We start from the raw sequence: 14,125 nt of genomic DNA, 5'->3' as shown, positions 1-14,125 counted from the left end.
GGAGTCCCGAGGTTGAGTCAGATCTCAATAAAGAGCGTTAGCTCAGTGCTGGTGGACCTAGAGGTTGAAGCACAATGTTTTGCTGCAGGTTTCCTCCACCCTCCACTCCCCCACACGTCCTCTCTCTTCAGCTGTCCGACCAAAACAAAGTCAAACATGTCTGAAATCTAACTTGCAGCACGTTCTGTGAAACAAAACGACTCTTCATGCAGTCTAATCCGTGTAGAATCAGATAAACCCTCTGATTGTGATCAGCGGAATATTTCCTCCCCTGATTGATTTGGGGGATTTGGATCAACAGGCTGTTTTTACGAGTTTCTTTTGCTTGGGATCCAGACTGTACATAAATAAACCGGCCCATCCTTCCTCGGCTCTGAACCATCTGTCTTCTTCTCCTCCTCTATCCGTCTCGTGATTTGCAGCCTCGCCACGTCTTCAGCCTGCTGAAGAAGTACGTGCGTGCCGAGCAGAAGGACAGGCAGCACACCCTCAAACACTTTGAACACGTCCGCATGGTGGATCCGAAGAAGGCTGCACAGATCAGACCTCAGGTAGAAACAGACACACACGCACACACATGCAGGGCTCCTCTTCTGCAGCATGAAATCACTTTAAATGAAGAGCAATGTTTACAAAATACATAATGCATCCTCCTCTGTGTGTGTGTGTTTAAAAGGTGCTGACCCACCTGCGTGTCATCGAGGAGCGTATGAACCAGTCTCTGGGGCTTCTCTACAAGGTGCCTGGTGTGGCCGACGACATCCAGGACCAAGTCGGTGAGTTCAGGAGGGGTTTGAATCATGCAACTGGTGCGAGCATTGTGCGTCTAATAACGCCGCTTCATACTTTTCTCTGCTCGCCAGATCAAGATTTCTCCAACACCAGAGTTTCTTATTCACTCGGCTGTTGGATGAATTACTGAGTTGATAGTATATATAAAAAAACAGACACTTCAGAGACGTTCTAATGTTTAAAGAGACGTATAATAAGGAGCTCATCTGACAGACGTAAATCTGAGAGAGCAGATAATCTGAATCGTCACAAGGCCGTCCTGCTGACTCTGACACGAGCGATACAAGAAAAGACAAACTGTCCTCATTGTGCTACATGTAACAGAGAGATTGAGTGCTCCGAAATCCAGCCTTCAAAAAAGCTTCTTTTTTTTATATAGATAAAGACATGGGATCCATTTGGCCTAATTCTTCTGTTCAGAGTCAAATGAAACTGTTTGCTGGAAGATAAATCCTCCCTCTCCCTCCCTCCCTCCCTCCCTCCCTCCCTCCCTCCCTCCCTCTCTCCCTCCGCTGCCTTTGCAAGGTTTCTGTGTATTTTTCGGGTTTATTGGAGGTGCATGCGTCACACAGCCATCTGTGTTTGTGCCTCAGAGACTGTCACAGACTGTGCTGACCGGCGAAACACACACAAACACACAACCACACACACACACATGCAGGAACAACAGCAGAAGAAAAAAGGACAGTTCAGTCAGAGCGAGGCGCCGGCTCTGTGAAGAAGCTGAGCTCGACAACATTTCTTGGAAGCGTTGGAGTCAGAGACATTTGAGCTGGCAGACGCTGAGGCGGTGTTTAAGAGGAGATGCATCTTTTAGGGGAGGCCAGAACTGATGTGCAGTCTCTGTCACGGCCAGCAGGGGCCGCCTAAAGGATGGCCAAGCTTCTCATAGGATTCAAAACCTTAGTGAATGTTTTTGTTCTAAAAGACGAGTTTAAAAAAATGCTCACTCCTGCACAATCATAAACCATGCTCTCTCTCTCACACGTGTGTTTGAATCTTCCGTGCAGAGCTCCTGCAGAGGGAGCAGGCGGAGATGGCCCAGCAGCTGGCCAACCTGCAGACGGACGTGAGGATGAGCTACGGGAACGACGCCCTGATGCCCGACCAGGAGCTGGGAGACGGACAGACCGAGCTGCTACCCCAGGAGGACACGCTGGGCTTCGGAGGAGTCGGATTCATCCACCCCGAGAGCTTCAACCAGCCCAACACCGAGAACCAGGGTGCGACGTTACACTCGACTGCACCTTTAAAGCCTAGGAAATCCACTGTGTCTGTTTTAACACGTCTTTGTGCTGCTTTCTCTCTTTCTCTCTTCAGTCGAGCCGGTGGACTCTCGCCCCAGTCTGGACAGAGGTATCCCCACACGGCCAGGTGGGTGTAGCTGAAGCTTCAATACTGATTAAGTAAACCAATCAAAGGTGTTAAAGTCATGCACATATCCTCTAGATTTTAACACCTTGTGCACGTAAGCAAGCTCCGTCCTCTTGGTCCTTTCTTCATCTTTGTAGGTACGATAATAAAGGTGTTTTTCGACCACAGGAACTTTACCCCTGAACTACGTGCGTTTCGACCGGTGAACCCAGGGTCTAAATTTAGTTCAGGGGTAGATAATCTCCTCCCTGAAAAGCCCCTGCTTGGAGGGCAGTACTTTTCAAAGGGCCCAGGACTCTCGGGGGGCGGGGCCTTTAATGCTGAACATGACTGATTGGTAGATGAACCGCAGTGTTTTTATTCCGCCCGCCGTCCACAATAACATCACACACATCTGTGATTCACTTGATTTAGCAGCTTGTAACAGTAGTCTTCTCTCAGCCCACCGCGAATGCTTCTCTCCTGGTGTTCCGTTTTAAAAGTGACCCTGTAAACTGGAGACCTTCAGCTGAACGTGTCAGTGTTTGTGGAGTTTACACAGCTGTTGAAACACAGAGGGAGTTCCTGGGAATGCAAACTAGTTTAGTTTTTATTAAGATTTCAAAATATCCTCATCAGATATTTAATGATCGTCTAAAGACGTTTATGAAGCATGCATCCGGCTGAGTCTCCAGTTAACATGGTCGCTGTTTAAACCAAAACACTGGCCGATCTCTGCCACGGCTTTTTGAGTTCAAAAGGATTTTAAAGCCGTGTTGAAACGACTTTGCTATTTGCGCTTATCTCCTCTCCCGTGTTGATTCAGTGAATCCATCTGTGATGAATGGCATTCGTCTTTGTTTTACTGCCCTCTACTGGTCTGGCGCTGTAGTGCATTTCCTTTTTTAATTTTTCAGAATTTAAGAATTAAATCGACATTGAGAGCAGCCAAATTAGCACCTCATTCTCAACCTGGCAGCCCAAAACCAGCTCCTCATAACGTCCCGAAACTGCTGTAATCATCTATCAGTCCATTAATAAGAAGAGCCCTTTAAGGCGGTGCTACAGCGCATGCCCTCTCTCATTACCGCTGTTTGTTCTTCGTGCAGATAATCAGATTTACTGGAGGTCGTTGTCATGAGATCATATATTATCCCACGCTGATAACGCATCCTTTGTTGACTCTTGTGCATCTTTGCCAAGGCTGTGTTCGCTGTCACAGTGAGTCCTTTTGTGTCGCTGCAGAAGCACTCCCCCCTCCTCCTCCTCCTCAACCTCCTCCTCCTCCTCCTCCTCTGTGATGACCAGTGCTCCAGCATCTTTAAATAGAAACCTATTAAAGTTAATGTATGCAGTTTGCATGTACACAATGATGGAGTGTTGGGAGTCTTTGTTGTATTTATTATGAGGGCTGCGTTTATTTATTGATGCTGCTTTTTTCACTTGCAACACAAATGTTTCCCCACAGATTCAAACGGACTCGAAGTCGAGCTTTAATGTAACATTCAAGCTTTTATTTCAAACTCTAAATCCACCAGTTTTTAATAAATACGCAGAGATGACGGAGATAGAGAGTCTGCACGTGGATACGAGCGTACACAACAGTGACGTGATTCATGACGCATTCAGATTGCAAGAAGGGAGAGTGATTGGTGTGGCATGAACACATAGATGCATTATAGATGAATATATATGTGAGTGTAGAAACATGTGTACATGCATGTGCAAACTGAAGATATTGATTCATGCAGGAAAGAGCACAAAGGCCTCTACAGTCACAGAAATGCTTCCTTATTTATGTTCGAGGAGCGCTGGAACACAGCCTCTCTGCAGCTCTGGAAGTTCTCCTCCCTCTCCTCGACACCTGTCTCATGAAAGCGATGTTCCTCTGTTCTGCATTCCCCGTCGTACAGAACATATTTGCTCGGGTTACCTCAGGCCGCCTCTCAAAAATACATCAAGACTTGTTTTCGAGGCAGAGACTGGAAGTAAAATCCTCTCTGCCATTATTTGAACACAACCAGCTCCACTTGACCCGAGCAAAGGCGCCAGCTGTTGTTCTGCAGCTGCACTGAAGTGTTTATGCTGCAGATGTACGCGATATATTCAATTCATACCGCCGCTTAGCTGTCGGGCGAGGTTTGATTCCAGCAAGTGTGTGTGTGCGAGGAGGAGAGAGCGTCACCATGTATAATAGATTGTTCTTTTCCTCCTTCCTCCTGCCAGTGACTGGAAAGAAGATGGAATCTGTTCCCGAGCTGCGGATGGAGACAGAGGACAGGCAGAGCACCGAGTATGAAGTTCACCACCAGAAACTGGTAAACAAACACACACAGACACTCAGACTCAGACTTGTTTAAGATCTGCTGAATTATGGATGTGTGCAGTCAATAAAAGTAGAAACAGCGGCACCTGCAAGTGCTCTTACAGTCAGCTCCATGTCTCCACTTTGTCCTCCCAAGGTTGTCACCATAGAGACAAGTGTCCTCAGAGACGGCTACCGTAATGCATGCGTCACGCCTGTCTGCTCCTCTCCAAAGCCCACTGTTCTCCTGAGCGGTCTATATCTGCACATATGTTCCCGGTCGGCCCCAGGTTTCTCCTCCGAACACCACAGGACTCTAACCCAGTTCTGCATTCAAGCGTTAATCTCATGTGGTATTGTAATTCCAGCACAAAAACCCTCAATCCACCCTCAGTCAAATCCAAATCCGCGTACCTTATTCCTCTCACCTAACGCCTTTAATCTCTTAATCCCTACATTTTATTACGTATCACATTTCTCACGTTCACAATGAGCAGTCAGTGTGTCCTCCTCAGCTCGCCTCCTTAATTCGATATACAGCGTAACCCCAATCTGCGTTCTGCAGGATTAATCTGGAGGAGCCTGAAATTAAGTCCCCACTCTCCTCTGTGAGATGTCAAGATGTGTTTTTGTTCGATTATCCGCTCTTCAGAGGTGTTTCAAAGTTCGTCCCGGCTGAGTACGTCTCCACCGCCGCCTTCAAAGGAGCAAACATCAGCCGTTGTTTTTCTCCCATCACAAGACGTCACTCTCTTCTATTTATTTTAGTCTCAAAGCTGCATAATCCGCGACTCCACTTTGAGCCTTTATTTGTGTTTCATTATATATTATTTCTAATCATGCGTCTCAGCATTGTGCCGTGCAGCTGAGTCATTCTGCATCAGTTTTGCTTCATGTCACACTCCTCTTTTTATAAATCACCTCGCAGCCACAGGAAGAGCTTCTCCTCCAGGATGTTTTCCCTCACTCACTGCCTTCGTAATAGCAGGATCTTTGTTGCCCTGCAGCTATTTTTGAGCCAAATTGGTCTTTCTGATGAGGCTATTTTTACAAAGACCAAGAAAGTGAATGTTGGGTAATGTTGTCATGCGAAGCAGTGTAAAAAGTGAGCTCTGGAAACAAAAAGAAAAAGCATAAGAAGAGGAAAATGTGACCAAAGATGAGCTTAAACATCTGCCAACACAACGAGTGAACACCACGTATCTCAAAGAAAGAAATTATTGTCTAAAGGGGAGAAACTACTCTCAGCTTATTTTGTCATTTATTTCTGCAATGTGCCAACATTTTGGAGGTGCTTGCACCACCCTTTTATAATAAACAAACCTAAAAACAATCACATCTCCAAAAAAAAGGAAAGGTTAACTGTTGCAGGACAGGATGTTGATCCACTTTTCCCTCTCAGAGATGGTTGGGGTCCAGTAGCTCCTCAGGCTGCTCTCACATCTGTGCCCTCTAAATGTCATTATTTCCCCACTTTCTTGGCGGCCATGATGAGAAAAACAGCAGATAGGAATACCTTAGGATAAAAATGTAACATTTGTACACTTTATTTAGGATGTTTTGACTGATCAGATGTCACTTCCTGCAGCAGCAGCGGTTAGAGCTCACCGGATGGAAGAAGTGACGTGCTAAATCATTCCAGAGCTCAGTCAGCTCTAGGTCCTGCTGCGCTGGATACTCAAATTGCCAGCATTACTCAGCGGTGTCGCAGTCTCACGGCGTTCGTAACACAGTGAGAGAAAATGCCCTCTGACAGATCACCTGACTGCTCTCTCCTCCATCCCTCAGGTCTTCTTCGCCGAGGACGTCGGCTCCAACAAGGGCGCCATCATTGGGCTGATGGTCGGCGGTGTGGTCATTGCGACCGTGATCGTTATCACTCTGGTGATGCTGAGGAAGAAGCAGTACACCTCCATCCACCACGGAGTCATCGAGGTGAGAAACAGCTGACCTGTGGGTGTGACGCTGCATGTGTGTACAAGCTGTTCTATAAGGAAGTCAATCTGTCGGATGCTGTGTGTGCACGTGTCACTGCACGCTGTTTCTCAGCGTATATCTAACGTATGTATGAGGGAGTGTAAACATGTCAGACAGAGCCTTCAGACTCAGAGCCTGGATGTTAAATCAGATCTGTTTGTCTCATAATGTGATCGATACCTTTAAACATTCATCTCCTGCTTTCCTGCTCACTAATTATCTTCATTTGTCATTTCCAAACTTTCTCTTGCTGTTTGAATTAGAGAGATAATGAGATAGGTAGAGAGATAGACGCACCTTATTGATCCCAAACTGAGAAACTGTGGGGTTACAGCAGCAGCTTATCAGAGCAGAACAGCACAGAGGAGATAAATACTCAGATAAAGAGTAAATATGAGCAGACATCAGGAGATAGAGGCGTGAACATCAAGAAGAAGAACTCACATGTCACTAAAGCATTAAAACCACAGAGTTCTCTATTTCTTTATTCTTGGTGAAAAGTCTTCCTCGTGTAGTTTAATTTTATTACAGTAAGATTACTTCTTTATTCCAGAATATTTACGACTTAAATCTTGTTAGATACGACTTTAATTCTCCAGATTTTCTACTTTAGATGTTTAAATTGATTCATTAATTTATGGGCTTATGCTGGTAAAGTAAAAACCTTCTTTTCACTCAACTCTTTGTTCTCGTCAATCTGAACCGATCACGTCTTCTGAAGCTCGAAACGTACATGGTCTTTACATCTCTGCTCACCATACGATCACAGACATATGTCTAACCCCCTCCCCTCTCTCTCTTTGGCTCCCCTCCAGGTGGACGCCGCCGTCACCCCCGAGGAGCGCCACCTGTCCAAGATGCAGCAGAACGGTTACGAGAACCCCACCTACAAGTTCTTCGAGCAGATGCAGAACTGAGGAGAATGTTACATGTTACACACACACACATCCTTAATACACATACACACACTCAATCTCCTCCTATTCCATCAAACACCTTCACCCTCTCCCTCCTCCCTGAAACAACTCTCCAAACAGCAGCGTGTGGTTTTGATGCGGGCAGAGGTTTTTCTTGCCTGGGCGGACTCTGAGCCGGTTTGTAAGTTTGTTCACTTTGATTAGAGAGTCGGCTTCACGTGGTCGCTCCGTGTACGAGGACAGAGGCCCCGCCCAGTGCTTTAAAGAAAGCCTCTGTGCAGCTGGTTCAGGGTCAGTTTAGTGGCTTTATTTGAGTTGGGATGGTTTTCAGTGTGTAGGTGATCTGGCCTCTGATCAGCATGACGTTTGAGACGCTGACTTTATTTATAAAAATCTGCATTTTTAACCGTAACTCACGTGGAGGAAACTTTCCACTCTTATTCTTTGTAAGTCTTAAAAAAGAGATGATTTCTACAAATAGAGCCGGTTCGTCCTCACAGTCTGCACCACTGCTGCACTCACTCTACAGTCTACACTGGAGTTAAACTAAGCCTCCTCCTCCTCCTCCCTCTCCTCCATCCCTCCCTCCATCCTCTTTTCTTTGCGCATTCTTATGACAGCTGGGCTGTGCTACGTCACACAAAGCTCTTACAGATATCCGGAGAGGTGGATTTTGTTGCTGACGACACGACGTGTTCTGAACGAGCTGTTTTTTTTTTTATTTGAGTTTCCTCTTTCGTTTTCCAGTTTTGTTTTTCAAAAAATGAATGAAAAGCGGGTAAAAGAAAAAACGAGAAAAAAAAACGTCAAACTGATGTAAAGTCCTTTTTTTAAATTGCGTGTAATGTTAACTGAAGTAATGCCGAAGTCTTAGCTGTTCCTATGTAGTGCATGACAACAAAGACGACAGGATTTGGAAAAAAACCCTAAAAAAAACGATCTTAAGCTGCTCTCTCTCTCTCTCTCTCTCTCTGTCTCTCTCTCTCTCTCTCTCTCTCTCTCTCTCTCTCTCTCTCTCTCTCTCTCTCTCTCTCTCTCTCCCTCTCTCTCTCACGTTATAGATTGTCATTCTAGCAAGATTGTACATTTAGTATCTTCTCGTGATCACGTGACTTCAAACAATGATGAAAATATATATGACTCTAGATGAACGGGCTCTGCTTTGATATGATGTAAAATACACATTTAAAAAGAGATCTGTGATTTTTTGAATTAAGTGTGTTCACGTTTCCTCTGTTCCATTTTTAAAAACCATGTTCCCGAAGCGACACAGGGGGGGGGCGGCTTCATCCCTTGTTTGTAAATTGTTCTGATTCACTGAAATATATTGTGTTCAACCCTCCCTCCCTCTCTCCCTCCTCTCTTTTAATTTCTCTCTCTGTTCGATTCATGTCGCTGTGTTTTCTGAAAAGGGCATGACGTGGGCGTGAAGGTTACACTGAGTGGAGAAGTACGAAGGGGGGGGGGGGAGGGATGGGTTAGGATTATCTCTGCGTACGTGCGTGTGTGTGTTTGTCATTTTCAGTCTGGTGTTTCGTCCAGTTGTAAGCCAACGATGTCTCCTTTTTTGTTTTTTTGTAATCATTTTGCTGTCTGCTGTCTGATAGAGCAGGTGGAGTAGGGAGAGGAGGAGGAGGAGGAGGAGGAGGTGGAGGAGGAGGTGGGGAGGAAATGACTTGCAGTTCCGGATGGATAGCCAGCCAGGCAGGCAGTCTGTATATATAATGGATTTTCACCCCCCTTCCTCCCTCCCCTCCTTCGCCTTCCTTTTCCTTTCCTTTAGGCACCCTCACCTCTCTGCCGTTGACGCACACTTGACTCCTCAGAGGCGGAGCACTGTAGTCTGTACATAGATATGACGTGTTCACCATCCACGGAGCCGAGAGCGAGTCTGGGGCGTGAGAAGCAGGGATCAGACATAAGCGTGACCTCTCACTCTGTTTCTGAATTTCATGGCAGTAGGATATGAGATGGAGTGGCAGGTGAAGTGTACATACAGAGGCTGCAGCGGGTGGGTCCTTGGTTTTCAGAGGGTGCTCGTTAGAAGCCCGACAGAGGGCAGTAGAGTAGAAGAGGAAGCAGGATTTTCTTTCTATTTTTTTTTGTTTCTGTGGATTATATACATATATGGTTTTTGTTTTCCACTGTGTAATATTGTGCAGGCCATTTGCATTGACTGGGAAAACGCTTTCTACACTGTATTCCATAATAAAGTTTTGAATGTACATACAGACGCCGCATCTCTGTGTTTCTTTCAGACACAAGCTGGCATCCCCTGCGTGGCTCAAAAACTCAGTTTGCGACAGGTCAAAGGTTAACGTCAGCAGATTATCAAGTGAACTACAACCCAAAGAGGCTGCTTTTGTGCAGAAAATAGGTAATATTCTCACTAAATGATGCACAAAACAGCAACTTTTTCGAACTTATCACACTTTTAATCTTCCTTTTCAGACACTCTGTTTTCTTTTAACCCTCATCTACCTTCAACTTTATATTAATTCAGTGTTTTTATCTGTTAATATCATGTATTTTTGATGCTGCCATGTGTTACTCTCACAAACTAGCACCAGATTTCCATCAGCATCAATAAAGTGCTGAGTCATCATCAAAATAAATTATGAATAAAATGAAAATGATTTCAACAATATACATTTTTAAAAAAGTTTAATAATTTAAATAAAAATAACAGCAAAGACAAATAAAATGATGTTTATAAGACAGTTTCTACCCGAGAGCCATCACAACAATAAACACCCACAAACAGCTGACATAAACAATCCCCTCATGTGCAATATATATATTTATAACTGGTATTCATGTCAAATGCAATACCAGGAACTGTGAATACTTTTCATATGTGCAATATAACATACCCAAGTACCTCTTCTCCTGACCTGATGGTAAATATTCAACACCTGTTTTATATTATTACTATATTTATATTGTCTTTTATACATATTTTCTACCTATTCTATTCTTTTCTATAAGTTGAAGAATAAGGGCTTTTGTTGTCAATGGTATTCTTCTACATCCATGACTTAGAGGGTGAGACATCATTGAAAAAACACATTTGTTTATTTTAAATATATAAATGTGGATTTATATAACATAAGAATTTCAGGTATGTCATGAGTTATTATTTAGATAGAGTTTCTGAATGATTTTTTGTAAGGATCTTATATGTTATAATTGTTTGAGGGGGTGATAAAGTGATTATATATATGTTTTCAATAAAAAGGACCACCAAGTGTAATCAACATTCACCGGATACTTATTTGAACGCCCTTTAAGAGATAGCCGTCAAATAAAATGGTAATAAATATCTTCATTACGTTGAAAAGATTCGACTTAGTTAGACAAAGTCTCTCTGAGATATTTCGGAGTCACTCGAGGTCAACCACAGTATGCGCAACGCGGCGCAATCTTGACTCCCTCGAGCCCCTCCTTCTCCTCCGAGCCATCCCAGAATGCACCGCGGCGCCTCAAGCCCCTCCTTCTCCTCCATCCCACAAAGCACCGCGGCACTTCGCATTCGGATCTCGAGCTCCAAGTGTCAACCCCCAAGGTGAGTACTGTGTGCTAACACAAAGGCTAACTAACAGCCCGTGTAACGCTGCTTATCGCTACTTTTTATCACTAAACACGCATGTTAGCATCTATGTCTCCGTGTTTGTCCGCGTGACTTCAGCGTAAAGACGACGGTTAGAGTCTACTGAAGGTAGCTTAGCTTGTTAGCGCTAGCAGTCAAATGTAGCTAGTGCTGCACAGAGCGAGCTAACGAGCTACACATGGTTATTTTAGAGTTTGTACTTGATGTGATACAGCGACAGAGTCCTTACAGACTCACTTCATTGTGAAGATACAGAATTAAAAGTGAAATGAAGGTTTAATCTCATTGTAGGGTTTAATTTGTTCCAACAGTGGACGTTTAAGGGTCAAGCTGTGACGCGAAGGGTCCGGATGTTGCCAAAGCTCAACGCTGTTTTAAATCATTTAATCCACACGTATTGAGCTTTAATGCAAATATGTACTGCATGCTTTGTGCAATATGCTGTTGTATATTCCGGGATAGTATTTGGGCTTGAAATTCCCATCATGAGTGTCTATACTGTGTGAATCCACTCCTGTTTATTGGGGCTGTAGGGGGTAACAGCATCCTGGCTGAAGATCCAGACTCCTGTACCCTGAGGAGGTTTTAACTCATTTAGAAAAGGTCTCAGTGAGCTGTAAATGAGAAATAAACGACCTCAGTATTGTAATGTGATCCCGGCCTACACATTTCCTTTTAATAAGAAACAGAGTCACAGCTTAATTGTCCTGATGATGTCATTACTCCTCCTCCTCCTCCTCCTCCTCCTCCTCCTCCTTCAGATGGCACTTCACCGGCTGTACCACCTGTCCTCCCTGCTGCGCTCCGCCGTGAGCCTGACCCTGCGCAGGAACATTGGCATCTCCGCCGTCCTCTTCAACAAGAGCAAGGAGCTGGACCCCGTGCAGAAGCTGTTCCTGGACAAGATCCGGGACTACGCCAACAAGAGCAAGTAAGTCTGAGTAATTGTCCCTGCTTGATGTTATCCTCCCTGTGTCCTCTGTGTACATCTCACCTCCTGAATGTAATCTGATGGCTTTTTCAGGACTTCTGGTGGCATCGTGGAAGCTGGCCCGGCCTACCAGAAGACTGTGTCTGAAGAGGTGACCAAACTGCAGAGGCTATATGGAGGAGGAGACCTCATCAAGTTCCCCGAGATCAAATTCACAGGTTGGTTATATCACTGATGCCTGTTGTAAAAAAATAGAATGTGATTTAACTGGCTTCTTTGAGACTATATACTGCTAGTATAGTAGGTGGTTTTGAAAACAGCCTCTGTGTTATCACCACATCGTATTTCACTTAACTACAACAACAAACTGTCATCATGAGCGGAGCCAGGCCTGAGGAGGAGGATAATCCTTGGCTGTTTTTGAAACCTCCTACTATACTAGCAGTATGTACTGATTTGGTCTAAATTCAGGATGTAGTAAGTGAACAAGAGCAAAATCTGCAGTATGCCAAAACTCCACGGATGTCGTGTTGATTCAGGAACATTTCCCAGTATGCATCAGACCAGTTTGCCTCGTGTACTGTTTCCCACAATTCTTTGTGTGAGCAACGCTGATTTTATTCTGAAGATCTCAGGCTTTCCTCCTAATGTTGCCTCAATGCTCGGTCTTAAATAAATGATCAAGTTCAGTCTTTGTTGAAGTGCAACATAGAAGTATCTTGTAACATTGAACCTTTGGTGGTTGTTTATGTACGAGTAAATAAAAATGGAGGATACCAAATGATCATCTGTTTTTGTAATGACACTGGAAACTCTTCCTCCCTCGTGAATGTTCACTCCTTCACCAGTAGAGGGCTGCATTGAGACTCTGACTTTGCCACATGATTTTCTCATTCCGTCTGAAATCAGGAAGTTTATACGGCGTCATCTTCTCTTCACTTTAATCTCAGTGCTGATTGTTCTCTAATTCTTTTTCTTCTTTTTCAGAGCCCAAGCTGGAGGAAGGTGCCAAGTGAACCCCTCTCCGTGTTGTAAATCTCCTACATGTCACCAACAATATGTATATTTAATAAAAAGAGTGGATTGAGTACGGTGTACTGGTTTTCAATTCATCTCACAACTCATGCAAATATCATGACTGAATGAAAGAGGTTTAACTAAAGACGTGGAGCGCTGTGTGTGTCTGTGAGAGTGAGAGAGAACGCCACGATAAAGGACAGGTAAGCTGAATTCAGAGTGATTGGGAAAGATTTGTAATTGTCTGACAGTAAATTGAAGCCCAGGACATGACACATCTGTAACAAATAAATGTAACTTTCAATTTGAAGAGAGAAATGTTGTGTTCCCAAGTCCTGAGTCTGCATAAGGAATTTCCAAAGTCTACAGGCAAGGTTTCGCCTACCTTTCACGACATTCACCTGTTTTAGTCATATTTAAATGGCACTAACTGTTTTAGTCATGTTTCATTTTACTACATGGCAGCTACTTTGTAACCTTGCACTATGTTCTGTCTACCAGGTCATCATATATGATTCATACCCACAAACTTGTCATATTTAAATCCCTCTGAGTTTGCTGTTCATAAAAACCTGGTGCAACTTTATCTGAACATTAATGAAGTAGTAGAAGTGTACCTGTACATATCTGTTATATTTACTAGACTTTATTTTATTGTATGGTTATTTTGTGGTGCAGGGGTGTAGAGGACAGACTGACAGTCTAGAGGTTGAAGGTTCGATCCTTATCAGTGACTCAGTGAGTATTAAAGTCAAAGACACTCTTAATTGGATAATTGATGTTTTTTTGAGGTGTGGTTGTGAAGTCAGAATCCTCAGAATATTCTTTTAATGCTTCTATAAGTATTTCTAAACAGACATGTAATTCACTGCATTGGCCACATGGGAGCGCCACATACCCAGGACGTGACGTTCAGGTGACGTTCAGGTGCGTAGACCGTGCTTAAGTTACGTGCCTCACAGGAGCTTCCGGTTCCGGTTCCTCCACACTGACTGACTGACGCACGGACACGCTTCTTCCGGACCACAACGGGAGTCTGCAGAATGACTAACAAACGGCGAAAACACACAGCAGAAGGTGAAAATGCTGGAAACTAAAGACCCGGACCCGGAGCGTGCAAGGGGGAGACGAGACGAAGGTGAGATTGAGGCTGAGACATGAAGCACGAGGACGCTGAGCTGCCAGCTAAGGCTAATGCTAACACACATCCGGACTTGTGAAGG

General features: G+C 44.3%; 2 protein-coding genes and 1 long non-coding RNA gene across 5 annotated transcripts in view; all 3 read left to right on the top strand.

The window, feature by feature from the left end:
* The window catches only part of appa (amyloid beta (A4) precursor protein a), a 41,446-nt gene extending 31,869 nt beyond the window's left edge, over positions 1-9,577 (top strand). For both annotated transcript variants that reach the window (XM_034677501.1, XM_034677502.1), the window contains 7 exons: positions 423-551; positions 677-776; positions 1,803-2,015; positions 2,113-2,166; positions 4,372-4,463; positions 6,239-6,385; positions 7,243-9,577. In XM_034677501.1, coding sequence (XP_034533392.1) covers positions 423-551; positions 677-776; positions 1,803-2,015; positions 2,113-2,166; positions 4,372-4,463; positions 6,239-6,385; positions 7,243-7,344 — 837 coding nt within the window. In that variant the 3' untranslated portion in view covers positions 7,345-9,577. The remainder of the gene's footprint in view (positions 1-422; positions 552-676; positions 777-1,802; positions 2,016-2,112; positions 2,167-4,371; positions 4,464-6,238; positions 6,386-7,242) is intronic.
* Positions 9,578-10,781: 1,204 nt separating this feature from the next.
* atp5pf (ATP synthase peripheral stalk subunit F6) lies at positions 10,782-12,973 on the top strand. The gene is made up of 4 exons (XM_034677669.1): positions 10,782-10,909; positions 11,716-11,885; positions 11,979-12,103; positions 12,873-12,973. Exons 2-4 carry the CDS (start codon positions 11,716-11,718, stop codon positions 12,899-12,901), a joined length of 324 nt encoding a protein of 107 aa, XP_034533560.1. The 5' UTR covers positions 10,782-10,909; the 3' UTR covers positions 12,902-12,973.
* A 631-nt stretch (positions 12,974-13,604) lies between these two features.
* Positions 13,605-14,125, top strand: part of LOC117808142 — a 15,193-nt gene continuing 14,672 nt past the window's right edge. The window contains exons 1-2 of one of the 2 annotated variants that reach the window (XR_004630163.1): positions 13,626-13,640; positions 13,746-14,040. This is a non-coding gene — a long non-coding RNA (uncharacterized LOC117808142). Of the gene's footprint in view, positions 14,041-14,125 lie in introns of both variants that reach the window. The other variant, XR_004630162.1, reaches the window with a different exon arrangement.

The sequence above is a fragment of the Notolabrus celidotus genome, chromosome 24, assembly GCF_009762535.1.
Source record: "Notolabrus celidotus isolate fNotCel1 chromosome 24, fNotCel1.pri, whole genome shotgun sequence".
Lineage (NCBI taxonomy): Eukaryota > Metazoa > Chordata > Actinopteri > Labriformes > Labridae > Notolabrus > Notolabrus celidotus.
Note: the sequence above shows the minus strand (reverse complement) of the source record. Positions and strands in the feature narration are given on the sequence as shown.

Coding starts and splice junctions, on each gene's coding strand:
- atp5pf (XM_034677669.1), top strand. CDS start 11,716: ATGGCACTTCACCGGCTGTACCACCTGTCCTCCCTGCTGCGCTCCGCC. Junction 11,886..11,978: donor GACTACGCCAACAAGAGCAA/GTAAGTCTGAGT, acceptor TGGCTTTTTCAG/GACTTCTGGTGGCATCGTGG. Junction 12,104..12,872: donor CCCCGAGATCAAATTCACAG/GTTGGTTATATC, acceptor CTTCTTTTTCAG/AGCCCAAGCTGGAGGAAGGT.